The sequence below is a fragment of the Echinops telfairi genome, unplaced genomic scaffold, assembly GCF_000313985.2.
Source record: "Echinops telfairi isolate 266 unplaced genomic scaffold, ASM31398v2 ScPeMD7_7458;HRSCAF=8496, whole genome shotgun sequence".
Classification (NCBI taxonomy): domain Eukaryota; kingdom Metazoa; phylum Chordata; class Mammalia; order Afrosoricida; family Tenrecidae; genus Echinops; species Echinops telfairi.
Genome location: NW_022111358.1, coordinates 7,845,871 through 7,862,123, shown reverse-complemented (window position 1 = coordinate 7,862,123; position 16,253 = coordinate 7,845,871). Strand labels below are relative to the sequence as shown.

Genomic DNA, 16,253 nt, shown 5'->3' with positions numbered 1-16,253 from the left:
GGGGGGATTCAATTAACTCGTGGAAAAGACATCTGAGGAGATTGAAGAAAATGCACAAATAAACTATTAAAACCTGGATAGTAAATAATTCCCAAGCCACAAGCGTTGTGCTTGTAAACTGAGTTATAGTAGGGAGCTTTGCTAGAAAGATACCTTATGAACAAAAGGATTCCTAACCTTGGAGTCCTGCTGGCCTGGTGATTATGCATTAGGTTGCTAGCTGCAAGGTTAGCAGTTTGAAACCACCAACTGCTCCTCGGGAGAAAGACAGGGCCCTCAACTCCCCTGAAGAGTTAGTCTCAGAAACGCAAAGGGGGAGTTCATCCTGCCCCGTAGGGTTAGTGTGTGTTAGCATCGACTCGGTGGCAATGAGTTTGAGTCTGAGACTTTTATCCTTACGCATAAAGAGTACGAAGGCCACAGCTCCTCCGCCTTCAGTGCAGAGATGAGGCCTTTCCAAGATCCGGATGGACAGTAGGGACTTGAGACGTCATCAAGCCACTCTGCTCTTGTTGGGCACCTGGGAAATGGTTTTCTTAAGTTAGACAGCCTTCCAGGGTGCACCTTCTGTCAGCTCCTATAATCAACACTAAAGGGTGCGGGTAGGGAAGGAGACTGGAAATCGCCTGAACGTTACATTAAAAGGGCTTCCCAAACCCATGATATCGCTGAGCACCCAGTTTGCAGAGGCTTTGGGTGACAGTGAAAGTCCAGAGACTCTTCGTAACCTTTTATATTGGTTGGATTAATTGGAGTTAGATGATTGAAGCTACAGTCATTAGGCTAATTATCACAAGAAAAAACAAGTACGGCCAATCTCCTTTGCCAAATATAGCCTCAATTGTGGGTTAGAAACACCAAGTTCTGTGCAACCATTTTAGCAAGTCTTTTTTTTTCTTAACAAACAGCCACACTTTAAAGTCAACAATCTTTCAAATTATTTAAGCAAAACTTTTTAATGTGAATTGAGTATTTCTGCCCATTAGCCGAGAGAGAAAGTGACTCAACTTCATAATGAGAAAATGCGGACTAAGTATAGATGTCATTTCATTGTTTTGGTAATGATAAACATCAGCCAGACTTCTTCCCTGCCTTAACTTGGAAACAGTAGTGATGAACCCAGTGTTTCTCGAAAACACTTGAGCCAGGAGCTTTTCATATTGTCAGATAGACCGTTTTAACAGGAAAACAACCCTTTGGCGTCAACCTTAATTTTTTGTGTTATCCTTAACTCTCTACCTTTTTATGAATCCTATGATTATGAAATAGGAGTTCCGAGAAAAGAGTGGTCCTTTTTTACTATAGAAATTGGGGACGTTTTATAATGAAGTGAGAACTTGAGCAATAGCTTCAAGTATACATTGGTTAAAGAGAAGAAAGAGGCAGTGGAAAATCACAGACGCGTCAGAGAGACCTGTCTGACAGGAACAGAGTGCTTGAAGAAACAATGGCTTTCAGTAGGGCAGAGACAAGTAAGAAGGTTTTTGAAAATCAGGAAAAGGACTCATGAAATCAATAGGACAGTAATGGCTATGAATCAGTTACTGGTGCCGTGGGCAATAGAAGGCTATACATTTTTGAACATGTAGATTTCATGAGGAGCCCTGGTGGCATGGTAGTTAAGGTGCTCAGCCGCTAACCCAAATGTCAGCCGGTCAAGCTCACTAGCCACTGTGGGAGAAGGAGGTGAGGTGGCCGTCTGCCTCTGTGCAGACTGACAGACGTGGAACCCCTATGGGGAAGTGGAACCCTGCCTAACTTAGAGTCACTCTGAGTTGGAATCGCCTCAGCAGCACAGGTTGAGTTGGGGGCATAGATTTTATTGTTGTTTTAAGGCACCCGCAAGTCAGTTCAGACAGGTAGCAACCTGGTGTACAGCAGAACAGACGTGCCCAGTCCTGCGCCATCCACACAGTGGTGGTTGTGTGAGCCCATTTGCAGTCACTACGTCATTCCTTCTTGTCAAAGGTCTTTTCATCTGGAGTGACCCTGCTGGTACTTGAAATTCCCACGACAGAGTGTCCAGCCTCACCACACCACACAAGCCACCACAGTACGACAAGTGGTGGCCATATGTCTTAGGGAGTTTAGTTCAAAATCCACCTTTTTGGTGCTCTAGAAAAGGGGCAGAATGAGTTTCAAACACAGGTCATATGTTCCTTCTTTTTAACATTTCTATCAAGATTTTATTCACATGCGTGTAATTTAACCAGTTAAGGTATACAAGTCAACGATGACTCTTCATATTTGTATATTAATTCCAGAACACTTTCACTAACCCCAAAAGAAGCGCTCCACCCTTCATTCATGTCTATTGCCAAGTATAGCTATGCCACATTTATCAGTTGATGGACATTTGGGTTGTTTCCACTTTAGTGTTACTTTGATTAAGCTACTATAAATATTTAAGTATATGCTTTTTTGTGTAGACATATATTTTCATTTTTGTTGGGTATATATACCTAGAAACAAGTACAGCATCATATTGCAAAACTAACAGTTTCCAAAAGAAACTAGAATTTTAGAGTTCTGCCAGCACTGTGTGAGGGTTTCCATTTCTCCACATCCTTGTCAGTACTTGCCAGTGCCCGTTTTTGGTGTTATACCCGTGCTCAGTGGGTGTGACATGCCTTCTATTGCAGCTGTTATTTGCCCAGTGACTGGTGAAAGGAGCCCTGTTGGTGCTCTCAGGTGTGTGTCAGACTGCTAACCGCAAGGTCAGCAGTTCAAACCTCCAAACTGGCCAGCTGCTCTAGAGAGAAAGATGAGCTTGTCTGCTCCCATAAAGAATTACAGCTTCAAAAAAAAAAAAAAAAAAGAATTACAGCTTCACACATCCTTTATCAGAGGTTCTCTACCTTCCTCATGCCGCGACCCTTTCATACAGTTCCTCATGTGCTGACCCCCAACCATCACATTATTTTTGTTGTTACTTCATACCTGTCATTTTACTACTGTTCTGAGTCTTAATGTAGTTATGTGATAGGCAGGATGTATTTTCATTGTTACAAATGGAACATAATTAAAGCATAGTGATTAATCACAAAACAGTATATAATTATATATTCTGAAATATTTATGTGTTTTCCAGTGGTCTTAGGTAACCCCTGGGAAAGGGTCGTTTGACCCCCCAAAGGGGTTGTGACCCACAGGTTAAGAACTGCTGCCCTCTAGAGTCGCTATGAGCCCGAATCAACAAAGCTGAGTGGGTTTGGTTTTGGGAATGATTAATGAAGGAGCCCTAGTGGAACAGCGGTTAAAGCACTTGGCTACTAACGAAAGGGTCATTTGTTTGAACCCACCAGGAGAAAGATGTGGCGTTCTGCTTCTTTAAAGACTTACAGCCGTGAAAGCTCTGTGGGGGCAGTTCTGTGTTCCACAGTGCTGCTGTGAGTTGGCATCAAGTCATGGTAGTAAGTTTAGTGACTAATGATACAGTGCATCTTTTCATGTGCTGATTAGCCATGTACAAATCTTCTTTGGAGAAATGTCTATTCAGATCCTTTACCTATCCTTTTTTTTAAGTTGGGAACTTGGGTTTTTATTATTAAATTATATATATATATATATATATTCTTACTGAATTTGGAATGCATTTCATTTTTGTTTTTTTGTTGTTATTGTTTTATTAATATATCTATCATATCATTCCATAGTTCAATCACATCAAGCAAAATTGTACAATTGCTACCACAATCAGTTTCCAAATATTCTTTTTCTACATGGACCCCTTGACATTGCCGCCCCTTCACACCCACCCCACCACTCTCTCCCCCTGAAACCCTTAATCCACTTGATGTCTAGAGGTTCATCAATCCTGGGTTTTATATATTGAAAAATGGAAAACCATATAACACAACTTCAAAAGGGTGCCCTCCAATGACATGACACTTCTGAGATACAGCCTAATATGGACAAGAAAACCCATATAGAGCAATACAAACCAAAGATACAGCCAACTTAGGGAACCAGACTAAGTCCAGCATGCATCAGAGGGGGATCTACCGACAAAGTTTTAACTGTTCAAGTCAGAGTTATGCCTCTGATTTTCTGTACTCATCGCTTCAATGCACTCTGATTGGTGACCATTCTCCTCCTGTCCCTCAGTTGTGGATTGAGAGAGTGCTCTGGAGACCTATTGCCTAGGTAATTCCACAACTGAATCCTGGGCTCCCACTGTCAGCCGTAGCCTTCTGTACCCTGGGTTCTCACAATCAAGGCTCTGAGACTGATCCCTCCATCGACTTCGGATTATATGGTTGACCATCCTCCAGTGACTGATGATGGTGTGCTTCTTCCATTGGACTTATTCGACATTTCACTTAGATGGCTGCTTGTTTGAAAACAAGCCTTTCAGACCCCAAGTGCTATTTTATCTGCTAGTCGGGCACCATCTACATTCTTCTCCACATTTGGCCATAGCACCCATGTCTTCTGTGTTTTCTTCCTGAGGGTGAGTGTTGAGCAGGGCAACAACATAGGAACGAATTGTTCTTAAGTTGGAGCTAGGATTCAGCTTGAGCCCCAAACCCATTCCTGGATCTATGTTTTGGGTTTTTTATCCTGTTAATTTGTTATTACTTGGGTGTTAATACATGTCATATCATATAACCTACATGCAAGCCTCTTATCAGAGATATAATGTGCAGAAACTTTCTCCCATTTTGTGGAATGTCTTCATTTTTTAGATATGGCCAGGTTATATGTTTTTAGTCCTTGCATATTTTATGTGGTTATCTTGTTTTTCCTGTTATAGAATTCCACAAATTTGGAAAGTGCTACCCCTTCTTAGCCGCTCCTGTATCCGGTAGAGTAGATGGTACATGGTAGACATTCATGAACTCTCTAGGACCAGCCCCCTGCCCACTAGATGTTCTCCAGGCAGATTATTTGGTGCGATACTATGGTTTATAGACTTGTGTGCTTGTTTCACAGGTGAATCGATTTAGTAAAGTGGAAGACCGAGCTATTTTTGTCACTGACCGTCACCTCTATAAGATGGATCCCACTAAACAGTACAAGGTGATGAAGACCATCCCCCTGTACAATGTAAGTACTCACTGCTCTTCTCGGAACAGTCTGCACCTGGTGTCATGGACCACTAATGGCTTGATCGACTGACTGGCTCCTAGAACCTTGGGGGGTCTAGGAGTCCCTGAATCTTGCATTTTATACCATTGTACGATTTTCTGTGAAGAGGATCCAAATTTCTAACAGATTAACAAAGGAATTTATTGTTTTAAGTGTAGATTCTGTGTGCTCTTTCTCTAATCCTGACATACTACTTAGATGTGGTGGGATAGACATATTTCTCTTGTTTATTTTCACAAGGCATCTTTTTTATATGAAAATGGAATCAGGAGGTAATTACTTTATGATAACTTGCTGCTTTAATTAGCGATTGTACGCTTCATCCGCAAGTCCTTTGCCTCCAATAAATCTGCACACATAGAGTTGCTAGTTGTGTGATCTCTGATCTAAATCCACTCTATGATAAAACCCTCCATAGGATTTTTTAATCCTGTAATCCTTTCTGATTTGGAATTTGATGAGTTTCTCCTTGGATCTCGATATGAGCTTTTGTTTCACTCTGGGTTGGTCTCCTGCTTTATGGGCTCTGTGTACAGTGAGTGTACTCTCTCCTTCATTATCAGCATGGTCAGGTTCCAAAAGAGCTGGTCATGATGTGAAAATCGACATCTAAGAATGGAGGATGGCCATATCAGATCACAAAATTGGAGGGCCACTGTATCCTTACATAATTGTCAAGTTATCTCATTATGTAACTGCCACATCTGACCATTACAAAGCTGCCAAAACTACTGAGAGCATGGCGGAGCCAAGTTGACACATAGCCTGAGCCCTCACAGCCAGCATTGCTCTTGGCTCACACCCCGCAGTCATTACTGCCAGGCATGCATCAGGAATGCACAGAGTAGTGGGTAGAGGTTTGTCATTATTGTCGCCCATGCAGAGTGCTAGATAACAAGGTGGTAAGTGATAAGAGAGGATATTTGATATGACTCTTCAGAAAGATCTTTCCTGGACTACTGGATCTTCTCCTGTGTGGGGTGATTTTTCTTAAGAGGGAGGTCTGTGCTGTCCGATACTGGCTGCTATGCAAAATAGGATTGAGAAATGATTTAAATTCATGTAAGTCTCCCACAAAGGGAGTAGGAACCCTTTGTATTGTTTCATAGTTTCTTATGTGACATCAAGGATCCTGTTGCTGATGAAGGAGCTCTCGTGGCACAGTGGGTAAAGTACTCCGCTACTCACCAGAAGTTCATCAGTCCCAACCCGCTGACCCTCTAGGGAAAAAGAGATTTCAGGCTGCTTCCCTAAAGAGATGCAACTGTGGAAACCCTCCGGGTAGTAAGTCCAGTAGGGTCGCTGTGAGGTGAATTTGACTAAACCGCAGTGGGTAGGTTGGTAGTGAGGTAGTGAGGTCCAAAGAAGGCAGGTAATTCCGCTTACTGACTCGATAATGGGATTAGGATTCGCCTCCACACCCCAACACACATCCGCTCACTCCTCTCTGCCTTTTCGTTGAAAGGCCAATGGATTGCAGCTACAGAGAAAATTATATTCTAAGTTATTCTTGATTGTATATAGTTTTTCTAGGCAGACTTCTATCATCTTATCCACCAATCACAGCTGTGACCTAAAATCTGAAAGAGGGAGGTCTGTGCTTGTCCAGGACTGGGAGCTACGCAGAGTTTTATTTAGAGATCATTTTAAATCCTCTTGGTCACTTCAAAAGGAATATCTTTTTTTTTTTGGAATATCTTATAGTAGGAGATAAGGTAAAATGAGATTTTGTCCAAGCCTAGTAAAGTGGAGCCAAATAAAAATAGACTTTTGGTATGTATTTCATTTCTTCTCCTTTCTTTTTATTACATCAGGCAAGTGATATAAATCCAATAAGTAAACACCTGATTGAACTCAACTTATTTCCCCAAATTACCATCCTTTTTCATGTTAATTGGTTTGCCTATTAATCACTGTGTTCCATCATCATTATCATCATTATTAATGTTAACATTGTTACCGTTAAGAGTATTATGAAATATAATTTAAAAGTGAACAATGCTTAACAATTGTGGTAGACATGCAGCACTGACCCCGGGCTGAACACATGGTGATGCAGACGCTATCCATAGCCCATCCACACTCCCTCGGATTCCATTCCCAGTTTTGCATACACCCTCTGCCCATCCCATGGCAATGCCTTTGTCAGTAGCCTGTCAGAATTTTTCCCTGTCATGCACAGAGGGCTGAAAAGCCACCCAGTGACGAATAAACATGGGGTTACCCACAGTCCATCACTCCTTGGCCAAGAAAATTTTGAGATGTGTATTTTGTACCATTCCCTTAAGCTTCCCTGCAGGCAATGGGGAAAGGGGACAAACTATAGGGGTGTCATCATTTGCATTCAGATGGTCCGGCCTCCCTGAAATGCTGACTTGAAGGATGGAAGGATAAACCTGGCATTTATTTGTTGGGTAAGTATTTTAGGCAGAAGAAGCAGCAGAGACAGAGAGCCATGAGCATGCTGGCGTGTTGAGGAAGAGAGTGATTTGAGTGGTGGCAGGACGAGAAGCATAACATCAGGAAATGAAGACCAGAACACGTAGGACCTCACCAGCCATTTTAAGAACTTGAGCATTTGTTCTGTCACAGATGGGGAACCACTGGATAATTCAGGTCAGAGGACTAACATGATCCATACTAAATGTGAACAGCAGGATCTTTCTGGCTGCAGGGTTGAGAACATGCTAGATAGGGAGTAGCATGAACCCAGATAGGAAAAGCATAATTCAAGCAACAGGTAAGGTTCACTCAGACCAAGCTGGTCTCGGTGGAGTTAACGGAAGTGGTCAGGGTTTGCTTGTGGGAAAGGGAGATGAGTAAAGGACTCTTGAGCTCTTTGATCCAAACACTTGGAAGGGTAACTGCCATTCACAGACAGAAAACTGCAGAGAGGGGCTTGTAGACGGAGAGAGACTCCGTCTGTTAGACACATTAGGACCCTGCCGTCTGTCTGCCAGCCCAGCAGAGGCGGGAGGCAGGAAGTGGCGTGTTCTCTCTAACTTTGCAGTTCTTCCTCCTGTTTCTTCTTGAGCCTCTCCTGCCCTCTTCCCTCAGCCAGCTCTCTGAGTCTCTACGTGTTTTCTGATGAGATTCTAGAGGATATCCCAGTTGGCCTAGTTCGGTGTTTTCAACCATTTTTAATCCCCTGCTTGAGCAAAATCATGGGCAGAAGCCCAGGACATCAAATGGATGAAAATCAGGGTCTTCTGGTTGGAGCAGCTTGACAGCCTGGGAGTACACTCCCACGGCCCAGCCTCCTCCGTGCCCTTTGGAGCTCAATTTGAAAGTCAGGGTTAGGACTTGTGGTCAAAATAGCTCCCTGTGTTTACACTCCCTGTGCTCCAAACACAGTGATGGGCACTTACTCTCCAGACTATGGCCACCACTCTGATATGCCTGGTTTTGAACTTCATATAAATGGCAGCATGTAGAGATCCTTTTGTGTCTGGCTGCGTCTGCTTAACACTGTATGAGGTTTGCTCCCTTCACTAGCTCTGTAGTTTTCCCAAAACTCTCCAAGTGGAGTCCTCTGGTATGTAGCCTTGTCACCCAGGCATCCTTCTCTCAGCAGTGTGCGCCCCCCTATGTCACTGGTTTCAACCTTGCTAATGCCGCAACCCTTTAATACCATTTCTCATGTCGTGGTGACCCCCAACCATAAAATTATTTTCGTTGCTACTTCATAACTGTAATTTTGCTACTGTTATGAATCAGGTGACCCATGTGAAAGGGTCATTTGACCCCCCCCAAAGGGGTCACAACCCACAGGTTGAGAACCGCTGCCCTATGTCTTTCTGTGCCTTGATAGCTCATCATGTGCTATCACTGAAGAATACTCAGTTGGGGGGAGGATTTGTGTAGCCATTCACCCAACAAGGCCATCGTAGTTTCTAGTTCTTAGTGATTGCGAATAAAATTGCTGTTAACATTCACGCAGAGATTTTTGTGTGTTCAGAAGTTTTCAGATTAATTGGGTAGATGCCTAGATCATGATCACTAGGTCATGTGATTAGACGATGTTTAACCTGGTGTGAAATTGCCCAGCTCTTCCCCCAACGTGAGTGTAGCCTTTTGCGTTTCCACCAGCAGTGAATAAGAGCTCTTATTGCTCCGCCTCCTTGTCAGCATTTGATATTGTCACTTGGGAAGTTTGGCCATTCTAATAAGCATATAGTCATTTCATGCATTTTTCTATGTTCCAGAAATAGATAACTTGACGCAACCTGGGGTCTCAGTAAATCTTCAACTACAAGAACCATCTCTTTACTCATAGTCATTTGTGTTCAGGAGATAACCACTGATTTTTAACATATGCCAAAGCAAAATATAATTAGAAGAAAAATCTGACCTCTTTTTTCCCTTCCATTAACAAAAATGATTCCTTCAATTTACCATCCAATGGTGGTTCCATTAATGGGATAAAAATAGGCAACAGGACCATGGGTATTTGAGAATCTGTGCCGTCGAGTGAGTGTCACCAGCCATCTGAGAAGGAAACATCCCAGCCCCTTTGGTGGCCGCAGAGTGACTCACCGTGCACAAGTACTGCATGCTTTGGTTAGGGTTTCAGCCAGCTGAACTCCGTGGTTGTCAAACCCCACCGTTCTCCTGGAGTCAGTCTCTCTATTCTAGTTGTAAGTTATTTTAATGACTTAAAGCATCAATTCCGCACAGTTGTCAGCAAGGCTTACGTTTTTTACAGTGAGCAGTGTGGTCAGAATTTGAATAGTATGCAAACCCACGGTGAGACTGGGGTTTGTGGAGGCTTGAGATGGAGAACAAAACAGCCTCTCGTGTCCAATGCACTGATCTGAACCTCACTGCCTCCGAGAATCACCCTGCAGGTAAACCGGCGGGCACAATAGCAGCTTGTGGCCGAGGCATGCCGCTAGAGTAAACGCACATCTGCCCTCTGATCACGAGCGGACATTAGTCCTCCCACCCCAGTGCCCAGGGAGTGGATTGCCAAGATTGCATTTAATTTGCATAAACGCACTATCTGTTCCCTGGTTTCTGCCATTGAGACCACAAAAACTGTAATATTTAGCCTGAGCCCCGCTGGCATTCCAGCTCCCCTTCTTTTGTTGGTGAGTAATGCTCTGTTTGGGGTCGGTGGGTTTGTTTGAAGAAGGTTTGCATCTGCCCTTTAATGCTGTTTGATATAGTCCCCCTTTGTCAGTGTTTGTTTGATGGCTAAGGAAGTGGGCAATTAATTACACAAATACCTCTTTTAGTTCCGTGAAGCAAACGGGGAGAGAGGAGAGAGACAATTATCTGCGAGGATGGGACTGTTTTGTGGAGGGAAATGGGCTGTAATTATGCCAGGCTTCATGCTTTATTATTCTATTTGACGTGACTCACTAGAAAGATACCTTTTCATTTGGAAGATGGATTGCCCTTGTAATATGTACGAGGGTGAGCCGTGCTGAAATCCATCCGCCTGCCAGCTCTGCTCACCATCGCCATTTCTAAAGCACCCTACCATCATGGCAGCATCCCAAGGGAAGGTGTTTCCATGGTAATCTCATAATCTGGAAGAGGCTGTCAGCTGATGGCTGGTGTTCCCTTGCCCTCCCCTGCTCCCGCCTCTTTCTCCAGCCTTTGAAATGTATTTATTAGGCCTCTTTAATGGGAAGTGTATAATCCCTTCATGGCAGACCCTGAGTGCCACTCAGGTTTATTTATTTATTATTGTAATATATGTACCTTCCTAATTAATTCTTAACACGTCCTAGAAGCGCTATTATTTTGAATGTCCTAGGCAGATATTTTTATATTTTTTCGTGCCAAACAGAGGCAGATGCTGAGTGATATTACATAGCTGGAAACCTCTGTTCTTAGGGAAAAACAAAAAAACAAAAAATCACCATGCCGCCTAAGGGAAATGTAGAAAGGGACAGATGTTTAAGGTTTCGATTTTCAGATTTTTTTCCCTTGTTAATGGCCTGGCCATAAAGCAATCTTTCTGCTCTTCTGTGTCGCTTTTTTAAGCACCCGGTGATTTTATTATTGGATTAGAGTGAGCCACGTGCTTCTACAAACTGTGAACTGTGACTTCTAAGTTACATAGCCTGCTTTCGTGACACGTGGTCAGGAGTAAAAGCCTTTTGTTATTGAGCTTGGAGACCACTGCTATGCTAAATAGCACGAAGTAAGCCAGTCTGTAAGGTCAAAAGTCAGTGCCTCTCCATGGGGTAGGGTCCATTTTCTTTAGTCCCAGACTTGGAAATTCAATTTCAAATGGAAAAGATGTAGTCAAGCTTGGTCTGAAAGCAATAATCATTAAGGGTCGATCCATAACGCCTCTCAAAGGCCATCTCTGTGGAGAAGCACATGGAAAAAAAATGAGGACAACACGTTATTTATGTAGAGGTCAGATTGCTAGGAACAGATCCTTTTAGAACAACACCCAAAACCCAGATGTCTATGTGGGGGTAGGTGGGGGGGTGCAGTGCCCCACGGGGCGCTGGCAGGACAGCTTCTCCATGTGTAGGAAAAGATGTCACTGACTGAGGCAAACCAGCTTCCTCTCACTCAGTGATGCTATCTGAGCTTCCTTTCTTCGTTAAACATTTTAACATGCCTATTATCTGCGGGGAGGGGGGGGGGGCCTGGGTGTCGGGGTTGATCTGCAAGGTCAAGAGTTTGAGAGGGAGGAAGACAGAACTTTCGATTCCCATAAACTCGAAGGGGCAGCTCTACCCTGTCCTGTATGGTCGCTGTGGGTTAGCATCAACTCCATGGCATGAGAACTGTGTGCCAGGCTGAGGAGCTGTCTGCTCCCCTAAAGATTTCCAGTGTCAGCAAGCCTATAGAGCAGCGGTTCTCAACCTGTGGGTCGTGACCCCTCTTGGGGTCGAACAACCCTTTCACAGGGGTCGCCCGATTCATAACTAGCAAAATGACAGTGATGCAGTATCAATGAAAATAATTTTATGGTTGGGGGTCCCCACCACATGAACTATATGAAAGGGTCTCTGCATTAGGAAGGTTGAGAACCACTGGGTTAGAGACTTCCTGTCTGTCTGAAAGGTTCTAGAAAGCATTGCCTTGTACTCTCTACGATTTTCAAGGGGTAGTTCAACCCCACACTGCTTTCATCCTTGCCCCGACACCATTTCTTAATTTGAGAGTCATTTGCCATCTGGAGAAACTCGGAATAAGAAGGAGTTTTATTTTTGAATCCTCTAAATGTTGTATGAAAGCTGAGCGGTTCTTTATTAAGCCCATCTCTCTGTCCTCGCATTTTGTCCTGTACATGAAGAAGCAGTCAGACACCGCTTCTGTTATTCTTCTGGGATTCATCGAGATCAAGTGTTTGTTAAATATATTTTCTACCTTTTCATAAGCAACCGTGATCCAATTTTTTGACCGCTTCATATCAAGGGTCCTCTTTCCTCTTGCTTGAAATGATATATTCCTTCCTTTCTTTCATCTATACTTTCCTTTAAAGAGCCCTGGTGATGTAGTAGTTATATGTTGACCACAAGGTCAGCAGTTCGAAACCACCAGCAGCTCCAAATGAGAACGAGAAGGCTTTCTACTCTCGTAAAGAGCTACAGTCCCGAAATCCGCAGGGGCAGGTCTACCCTGCCCCGTAGCGTCGCTCTGAGTCAGCTTCGACTGGTTAGGGACGGTGCTTTCCTGGAAGTCTTCTCTGGCTGCCTCCTTAAAGCCTCTGTGATTTCAAGAACAACCTCTCGCAGCTTTCCAGCTCCCACCCACCCCCAAAACCAATTCCAACTGGATTTTGTTACAGTAACACCTCATTCCTTGTTCCAGATTTTTATTCCTGTGTTCAGTGCTGTATGACCCACCAGTCTGTACACAGAGGAGTCAGACAGCAGCCGTGTTCTTGTGCGCTTCTGTGGGTCTGGAATTTGGAAGCAGCACGATGCCTGCACTCCCGAATGTCCTCCGCTGGGAAGACTCAAAGACAGAGGAGGCAGGCGACAGCTGAGGGTAGAGATCAGCTGGGCGCTCCTACACTCACGTATCAGGGGCTGGGGCTGAGAGGCTTGGCTTCCTCACAGCACGGAGAACTCGGTGTAGTGACCCTTCTTACACAGTGGCAGGAGCAAGATGAGGCTGTCTGCTCCCCTAAAGATTTGCAGCCTGGCAACCCGCAGGCTGGTCTACTCTGTCCTGTGGGGTGGGGTCACTGTGAGTCAGAATCCACTGGATGGCGCTGTGTCAGCTTGCAAGCACTTTGTTGCTCTCAAAAAGGTCCTTTGTAAAGTGATAGCCTCTCAGGTGTCCCCAACCCAGGCATTTTTCCCCTACGATGAAGTGGCTTTGTTAAGATTTCTAATTTCTAGCTAGTTGAGACAAGGAGTAAGGAGGGAATAAGAGGGTGAGAGAGAGAGAAACACACGGACAGAGAACAACGAGACAAAGTGAGAAATTAAAGTCACCCGGCCTCCTGGAGAAAGCCAGAGCAGCTGCTTTCCAAGTTTTTTAACGGAAAACAGAATGTTCTCTATCATTGAGCAGCCAAATCATTTGGTTAATTGAGATCAAAAGAGTGTAAATATTATAACTCTACAGTCAAACCCAAGAACTGAAGTACAGAGCAGTATATCCATAAAGGCAGTGTGTGTGTGTGTGTGTGTGTGTGTGTGTGTGTGTGTGTGTGTGATCAGAATACAAGCAGACACCTGAAGAAATGTGTGTATGTGTGTAATCAGAATACAAGCAGACACCTGAAGAAATGTGTGTGTGTATGTGTGTAATCAGAATACAAGCAGACACCTGAAGAAATGTGTGTGTGTGTGTGTGTGTGTGTGTGTGTGTAATCAGAATACAAGCAGACACCAAGAAATCGTGTGGCTGCGATGGCATGGGGCTTGGGTTTATCATTCTTTGAAAGCTCCTTGTGTGCCAGGCAAACCTTTGGTCAGAGGATAAGAACCCAAGGCGATGGCGAAGTCCTCAGAGGCCCTCGAAGTGCATGCAGAGCGCGGGAACCAAAGGAGGAAAGGACGGCTGGAGCCGCTGCTGCCAGGAAGGAAGCCTGATTGGAAGAGGGGCCACAGACGAGAACTAGAGAGGACACGCCATGACACTGCACAGGCACAGGTCTCTTCCCTCGTTAGTCCTTGGTGCTCACAACAGTGTCACGCATCATTTTAAAAGACAACCGGTTTTTAAAGTTCCAAAGCGTTTGTGAGCGCTTACCTATCCTGCTGTTAGTCTTTTGTCACAAAATGTCAGACCTTTGCCCTGTGATTCACGGGCCCTCCCGAAATCTGCAACTCCTCAACATTGTTGGGTGGGATTCTGTGTTTCACAGATAGCATGTTCCTTGATACGGAGCCCTGATGGCATAATGCTTACACATTGGGCTGCTAACCTCAAGGTCGGCAGTTCGAAACCACCAGGCACAGTGTGGGAGAAAGATCAGACTTTCTACTCCTGTAAGGAGTTGCAATCTCGGAAGCCCAGAAGGACAGTTCTACCACATCTTACAGGATTTCTCTGAGTCAGCATCAAGTCGATGACAGCGAGCGAATGAGTGAGTCTCATGGATGCCGTTTCCATCGACAAAACCTGTGCGTGCACAAAGAAACGTAAAGATTCAGAAAGGAAAATGCCGAGAAATGTGAAGTCAAAAGGCTCACAAGCAAAATGGAGTGTCGTTGGAATGGACGTTGGGGGAAGAGTAACCCTCCCTTCGGCCTTATGTGCTAGCATGCCAGAGGACTCCAGAAATATGCTTGGTGTCGGCTCCTGTCCGACAGAGTGAAATAAAATGAGGGGATGTTATAGCCCCAACATAAAATGTTTAAAGATCATTATTAAAAACCAAAATTTGAAAACCAAAGATTGCCTGTCTATAAGAAAAGCCAAATGACGTTAAATTCTATCATAGGGAATCACACTATAAGAAGAGCCTATAAATTGGACGATCCTGCAGAGGTACTGCGCGGAGGAGAAAATGCTTCCTGCGGGCAGGTTAGCTCGACAAAACACACAACACTCCTCTGGTTCTTTAACCCTTCCTCCCCCACTATTATGATCTCAGTCCTGCCTTACTAATCCCGCTAGACCGGTGTACATACCGCGGCACAGATGAGAGCTTTCAATGTACAGAATTCAGGAAGGACCACCCCCTCAGAATCAGTAGTGAGAATACAGTTCCAGGAGAGGGTGGGGAGGCAGCAGGGAGGGGAATGGGTAGCAGTGACGGCAGAATGACCCCACTTGAGGGGGACGAATACCAGGATGGTAGGTGAAGGAATAGAATGGGTGGTATAAGATATGTATAAATTATAATAATACATAATATAGTAAGGGTTTGTGGGGGAGGGAGGGAATAAACAGAGGAGCTGCTATCAAAGGGCTCTTGAAAAAAGGCAATGTTTAGGAATTGTTGATGCCAACAATTGTACGTCCACGTGATATAATGGATGAATGGATTGTTATGGTATTTGTAAGAACCCCCAATAAAATGATTTATTATTTAAAAAAAGAGCCTTTAGACATCCAAAAAGTATTTGTAAGTAGTTTTTAATAAATGTATACACACTTATTATGAAAATTTAAATAGTCTCTCTAAGATCACCATTAGAGCAATCGGCTGGTATGTCACCTTCAACGATGAACTCTCTTCTTGGTAAAATGCTCACATTCTAACTGGCACAACCCATGGCAACAGAGAAAGGAGAGGGAGCCAGGGTGATACCTGGCGTGGGTGGTTAGTGCCCTGGATGCCTGGCTTGCCAGCTCTCTCTCAGAAGTACACTGATCTTTCCACGTCTCAAGACTTTTTAAGCCACTTTGACTTATAGGTGGAGAACTTAAGATTGGGAACATTCTGGTTAGATGGAAATGTTCTCTATCTTGATTTGTGTTTCAAAAATCATTCACATGCGTGTTCATTCTATTAATGTTACTAATATTGTGTTTGCTTTATTAGTCTTGTTGCATATTAATTCTATCTCACCTACTCCCTTAAAATATGTGGATTGTCCTGGATAGAAGTTACACCTCATTTTAAAAATCATGTGGCCATTGGATTAAGATTTTGGTGGGAATGGGATGACATGCTGTAGTTTCCAGGTAGTTCTTGTTTTACTGGCTGTGTGTGTGTGTGTGTGTGTGTGTGTGTGTGTGTGTGTTTTAAATAATAAAACCTAGGAGGTGCCCTCTGACATACT

At 44.0% G+C, this 16,253-nt stretch overlaps 1 protein-coding gene across 1 annotated transcript in view; it reads left to right on the top strand.

Annotated features, from left to right (window-relative positions):
- Positions 1-16,253, top strand: part of MYO1D (myosin ID) — a 233,769-nt gene that overhangs the window by 109,421 nt on the left and 108,095 nt on the right. The window contains exon 20 of the mRNA XM_013005749.3: positions 4,936-5,049. Coding sequence (XP_012861203.3) covers positions 4,936-5,049 — 114 coding nt within the window. The remainder of the gene's footprint in view (positions 1-4,935; positions 5,050-16,253) is intronic.